This window comes from Danio aesculapii, chromosome 15 (genome assembly GCF_903798145.1).
Source record: "Danio aesculapii chromosome 15, fDanAes4.1, whole genome shotgun sequence".
Lineage (NCBI taxonomy): Eukaryota > Metazoa > Chordata > Actinopteri > Cypriniformes > Danionidae > Danio > Danio aesculapii.
Window position 1 is genome coordinate 11,311,865 of NC_079449.1, and position 7,027 is coordinate 11,318,891.

General features: G+C 35.2%; 1 protein-coding gene across 1 annotated transcript; it reads left to right on the plus strand.

The window, feature by feature from the left end:
- Positions 1-365: 365 nt before the first annotated feature.
- On the plus strand, positions 366-6,367 carry si:dkey-42l23.2 (C3a anaphylatoxin chemotactic receptor). Its single transcript, XM_056473675.1, has 2 exons — positions 366-430; positions 3,122-6,367. Exons 1-2 carry the CDS (start codon positions 427-429, stop codon positions 4,147-4,149), a joined length of 1,032 nt encoding a protein of 343 aa, XP_056329650.1. The 5' UTR covers positions 366-426; the 3' UTR covers positions 4,150-6,367.
- The last annotated feature ends 660 nt before the right edge of the window (positions 6,368-7,027 follow it).

Sequence of the window (7,027 nt, forward strand, 5' to 3'; positions counted from 1 at the left end):
GGCCAAAACCCCTCTAAAACCAGGCTGGTCAACCAGCTAAAACCAGCCAACCAGCCTAGGCTGGTTTAAGCTGGATTTTTCAGCAGGGTACTCAAAACACCAATGTCAAATTGAAGAATTATCAGCTCTCTGCGCTGCTCTTCATTCTAAAGTGCATTTATTATTTAATTTTATATTATTTATTTTAGATCTTTTTGATAACAGTGTTATTTATAGTCAGGATTCCAGTATAGAAGATAATCTCCATTAAAATATCATATTCAAAATAGCTTTCTACAGAAGCATAGTTCCCTTGTTGCATCATTACTCCTCCCTACACTCTCTCTTTCATACAAGGGGAAACAGCCACCAATTGCTCATGTGAAGACGCTGTTGAGAGCTCTGATAACAAACACCTTAAGGAAGAACTGGAGGAAAGGACTGCAAATGGGTAAGAACCTGCATCTATTAAAAATCCAGTGCATTTGATACCACTACTACATATACAATAGCAACTTATTTTAATGCTTCTTTAGGTGAAAAGAACTGTATGTATACAGCCTTTTCGAAATGACATGCAGTTTTGAGTCCTCCACCCTCCTGGTTGAGCTTCATTATCTTGTTGATTTGATCAAGATCACGTAGCTTGACTTGAATGCTTTGACTATAAATATAATCTCATCATCTAACGCTGCTGTTGAATTTTGGTTTAAACCACTAGTTTGAGATAAAATGACAAACAAAAAACATATATATTTTAAATCTATTGTGGCTATAGTTCTTGGAGGGTGTACTTGTGCAATACGTGCTGTCTGAGCAGTCAGCAGTGGTTAAAAAGCTGTGGTCATATTATACAGGATGCGACATTTCTAACTGTATTAATGCAAATGCAGGCTAATGCAAACTTTATTTGCTTGGATGCAAAACTGACACAAGCAGCATTGAGATAAGAACAAGAGTAAAATATTAATTTTGAGTTACAGCACTGCATGTTCGACACTGGTTGGTGTCTTGTGGTATATTTTGCATGTGACAATTTTGCTGACAAAGTAAATTTAAACAATCAGCCATCATTTTAGAAAAAAGCAGTAAAAACTAAACGTACGCTGTAAAACCCAACAGTCAACTTTATCAAATGAAATGAGTGTAGTTAACTCATTTAATTGAATGAAAGTTAATTCTACTCATTTAATTAATTAAATACCTCATTACTTCAACTTAAATGGAATAAGTTCACAGTACTCGCATAGATTAGTTTTTTAACTTAAATGGTTTGTAGTAATCAGTTTTCTCAAATGGTTTGAGTTGCCTAACTTATTGGTTTTACAGTACTCGGTAACTTGGTTTGAGTTCTCTTCATTTATCTGGTTTTGCTGTGGTCAAATTGCTTCGTTTACTCAAATGATTTAAGTTCACAGTACTCACTAGGATTAGTTTTTTAACCTTAAATGGTTTGTTGCAATCGGTTTTCTCAAATGTTATGAGTTACCTTAACTTTTTGGGTTTTAGTGTGTTTATCTTTACATTTAAAGGAAAAATTGCAATTCGCCAATATATTTTTTCAGCCTTTGAATGATCAGGCATTCTTGCTTTGGTAAGAAAAAGGCATCTAAACATTTAAAGATCTCTTTGTTGAATGTTGTTTCTTGTCTTTTACCCAATTAGAATCTCAGTTTAAAATTGCCAAAGCCCACTTTTTCTTTTTTTTTTTTTGATATTTACAGGTGCTTGACTTTACACGCACTAATTTTCCCAATTTTCCTGCCCTTCCTGAACAAAATCCTATTGCTCAACTTTTTCCTGATCAACTGTTTTCAAAGTAGAACCATTTCCGGTTTATATACTAAGTTTGCATCATTATTATTCACTTCTAAATCTACACAAAGTGACTCCTGACAAAATCAGTTTGACAGATGAGACTGGAATGAGGCTATATATTTGTGCCAGACATAGCCTTATACAATTTAAAGTGGTACAAAGACTTCATCTTTCCAAGGCCAAGCTGGAAAAGATGTATTCGTCTGTTGACTTCACCTGTACAAGATGTAAACAGCCCCCTGCTACATTAACCCATATGTTTTGTATGTATCTGTATTTTGGTCAAATATATTTTTTTGTCTTACTCCAGAATATTTTGTAAAGATGTTTGTGTAAAGCCCTTAACTGCACTGTAAGAAATCCTGGTTACCTTAAATTTTTAAGCTGAATCAAATTAACCATATGAGTCAGTTAAACTTATATTACGTTAAAATGATATAAAACACATTGCATAACGTATAAAATTAAGTTAAAACATGATTATTTAGATTAATAAGTTACAATGACCTAAAACATATGCTGTCAGGACTAATTGATCATATAATATTTTACAGTGTGCGTTCTTTGGTATTATATATGACAATAACAACTAGTCAAAAAGTGAATTGGACTGCGTTGCCTTTACTTCCCTTTTGGCAAGACGCTTGATTTTAATCAATTGGAAACAATCATTTGCTCCTTCTTCTAAATAGTGGGCCAATGATGTGTTGCATTTCCTTACTTTAGAAAAAAAATGACTTAATTTAAATGTTTCTAGGTCCATTTTCACTGCCATGTGGAGTCCTTTCATAAATTAATTCCAAAGCCAAATGTAATTGTAAGTGGACAAAACGATGCTGATGCTGCCAGGTTTTGCTTGTATTCTAATGATGTTGTCTTCATTTTTTCGTCTTTGTTTATATGTACACAGTGTTAAAACACTGTGTTTATATTTTTGTATGTTGTCTTGTTAGTTATGTTGATTAGTGAATGTATGTTTTTTGACTATTTAAATAAATTTAAAAAGGGGGGGGTTGCAATTTTTTGTTATTATGCTTAATAAAGAATATTTTACAATATGCATCACACACAATGCACCTCTCAGTGTTAGAATAAATTGTTTTTCAAAATATTTAAAATAAAATTAAAACTTGCAAACTTGCAAATCTTTAGACTGTAAAAATGTTCAGTATTTTAAGAACATGCAACAGATTTTTGTGGGAAAATATTTAAGAAATCTAATTATATCTGATAAATGTTTATATCTGATTTATAGTAAAAAGGAAAAGTCAGAAATGTAATTCTTTTATAACAGTTTTCTCACTCTCTATTTTTTTTTTTTTAGCAAACAGTACTACAGGACTGAACATCCCAATGCAGCAGGAGTTAACAGCCACTGAAATCTTCAATATATGCATCACTTCTTTAATCTTTGCAGTGGGTATCATTGGAAACGCTCTTGTCATATACGTGACGGGCTACAAAATGAAGACAACTGTCAACTCCATTTGGTTTCTCAACCTGGCGATTGCAGACTTCATCTTCATCTTATTTTTAATCCTGAACATATTTACCTTGATTAACAAGAGGGTTTGGTACTTTGGTGACTTCATGTGCAAGTTAGTCTCCTTTGTGTCAGTGCTAAACATGTTTGCCAGCATTTTCTTGCTCACCGCTATCAGCCTGGACCGGTGTATGTCCACCTGGTGGATTGTTTGGGCTCAAAATAAGCGAACTCTGTTCAAAGGCAGGGTCATCTGTGCGTTTGTATGGGTTTTATCCATCTGCTGCAGCATACCTTTTGTCATCCGCCGTTCAGGAGAGAAAAAAATATGCAAGTACGTTCCTGATACCAATATAAAGCTTCTGTTCACATACAGGTTTATTGTGGGCTTTCTCATCCCCTTCCTAGTCATTGCATCTTCATACATTGCTATAGGAGTGCGGGCCAAACGTCTTAAAAGAGGGAAGAAACTTAAGCCTTTCCGGGTCATTTTAGCTGTAATCCTGGCCTTTTTCATATGCTGGCTTCCCTTTCATCTTCAGCAGCTAGTTACCGCAGTGACAAAGGGAAAAGATGAATGGAATGGCATTCGAAAAGTATTATATAATCTAGGACCCTTTCTTAATTGTCTGGCTTATTTCAACAGCTGTCTGAACCCCATCCTTTATGTGTTCATGTGTGAGGAGTTTAAGAAAAAGCTCAAACAGTCTCTGCTGCTGGTGCTGGAGACAGCGTTTGCTGAAGATCTGCCTTTCCGAACACGTCAGTCCACCTGCTCAGCCTTCTCAGAATCACAAGGTCTCCAACAGCCAAACGACGCAACCTTCTCATCTTCTGGTAGCAGCCAGGACAACAAAACAACTGTATAGAAAAGCAGCTTTCAATAGTCAGTTCAAGCACAATAACAAACTCCCAACTCTGCTGCCTTCAAACCCATGAGGGATGCCATGTTTTTCTAAGAAACCCCCCACAAACTGCAGGTGTGCTTGATGTTGCAAACAAGCTAACAGATACTATGGGAAAACGGAGGACTAGGCCTCCCTGAAGGCCATATTCGATCTAAAGACAATCTAAGAAATATTTCTGATTGCTCCTGATGATTTTGGCCCACTTTAGACAACATTACCAAAGTTTTGAGAACATTATGAAGGATGCCAGATCATGACATCAGAAAGTCATGAGGGTTGCCAGATTTGTGTAAAAGACCCCCCCCCCCTCAAATGTGCTTATTTTTTCCGGCATCGCTTTAGTACTGAAAAAACAACCTGCTGTACCAGTGACTCAATTCTGCAGGACAACTGAGGACTTGGCAACACTGAAAGTCACATATGATTGAAGAAAATCTATGGTCCTATTTATACATTTTGAGATGTGTTTTGGTGGATCGGATCACAAGTACACAAGAGAGACACATTCACCTGGTGAATTAATCAATCACTTTTGTCCAATTTTGAGCACATTACCAAACTTTGAGGGTATTAACAAACTCTTCACTGTGCTGCCTTGATGCCATTGAGGTTGCCAGGTTTTTGTAACAAACAACCCACAAACTGCAAGTCTGTCTTTGTCTGCAAATTGCTTTAGTTCATTAGACTGAAAAAACTACCTGCTGCAACTGTAGATCATCTCTAATGGAAAACTGAGGACTTGGCAACACTGAGTACATTTACATGGACACCAATAATCCGATTTTAATATGATTAAGACAATACTCTGATTAAGAGTCTGCAATGTAAATAACAATTTTTGATTAACTTGATCAGACTAATTTAATCAAACTAAACAAAAAACGAAATTAAAATGTGGAGTATACCGATTTTAGTCGCATTATTGAAGTGCAGTACAGACATGTAAACACCTTAATCAAACTATTACCATAGTGTAGGATTTTTGCCACATTTTGTGACAAGATTTGTTTGACACTATTCTCAGACTGGAAAGCATTCATTTCCAAAGTGGAGTTCTGATCATCTTCGTATGCGGAAAATTCGGATCCGATTTGAGCTGCGGATCCATTAAAATATTTGAACTTCGACAACTAGACCGTATGCAACCGGCCGACTAGATGTGAGGTATTCCAGTGTTGTCTAAGCAAGTCCGTGCGCGCGAGATGAGAAAAAGGAGTTTTTCTAAAATTATATTCATAAATGAGTATTATTTTTAATCTTGTCTCCACATTCCCTCCAAAATTTTTAGCAGTCTATGATGAGTTTCTAGTATTCATTCATTCAACCATGGTGAACGCACAGAGAATAAAGGCTCTTGCTTTTGCACTTCTTTAATTCGGACGCCACTGCGAGAATCAGTTTTCCATGGTCACGGCAAAACTTAATATTCTGTTTTGCTGTGCACCACAAGGGGCTTCAACAAGGGGGCGTATTCTGATAGTCGTGTCCGAATGTCGTGTGCCGTGAAGAGGCAGCTTAAGGCCTTGTTTTCATGTATAAAGATGCATGTTGTTGGATTGTATCACAAGTAGACCAAACTCACCCGGTGTTTCAGTCCATCTATTTTGTCCACTTTAGACACCTTTTTCTGACTTTTTAAATGGGAGGTCATATGAATGCAAGAAGAGATAAGTAAAACTACATGGTTTCTGATTTGATTTAGGCTTATGTTGGAACCGGAACTGGTATGAATTATTCATATTTTTTGCCTTAAATTTCAGATGCGAAATTTGGCCAGCGCACTTCAACAACAAAACTGATAAAAAATGAGGTCAGAAGGCAGAGAGGAGATGGCCTTTAAACATATCTGATTTCAGGACCGTTTACACCACAAAAGCAATCTGGGTAAATAGATTTTCAACCACATCAGGAAGTGGCCAAAAAGGGGTTTTGTTTACAACTGCATTTAGCATTGTCCACTTGTGTTTATATAAACAAAACATGCATCTTGGAAGTAATTTAAGTGGTATTAAATTAGATATTGTTTGGACAAACAGATAGCAGCCCAAATCTTGCTATTTTTCAATGTTGCTGTGTCTATATAGGTTGGGGTATTAGAAATGTTGTATTGCAATCTTTTTGTAGGAAAACTACAAATGATTTTTTATACTGTATATTTGTATTTGCTTATTAAAATGTCTTTGGGCAAAGATGTTAACATAATATTTTCATTTGCTTGTCTTATTTGTATGTATGTATGTATGTATGTATGTATGTATGTATGTATGTATGCATGTACGTATGTATGTACGTATGCATGTATGTATGTATATATGTATCTATCTATCTATCTATCTATCTATCTATCTATCTATCTATCTATCTATCTATATATAATTAATTTACATCTATGCATGGAGAATATTGTCATCATAAGCCCTTTTTATTACCACATCTCAAATGTGTTTGATTAATTAAATCTACAATGAATTGAGACTCAGCATTATTGAGATACAATTTATGGCTAATTGTACTGAAGCAGATGTTGAGAGCAATGAATAGAAGACAATAATAATATATTTTATACAAATAGGTAACAGTGACATGGTCTCCAAAGGAAGTTATTTCTAAATATGAGGCCACTCTCTAAATGTTCTACCAATAAATTGCATTGTTTCGAAGACTTTGAAAGACTTCAGAAAGCAGTCCTTACACAACTGATTTCTGACTTTCCTGTATATGTGATTAAGGCAAATAAATATTAAATAAATAAAATTGCTCCTAAAATGCTGCTTTAATCATTTGGCATATTTCAGTTAATCATTTTTTGACGTATATATTTTCAGCTCACAATAAATAC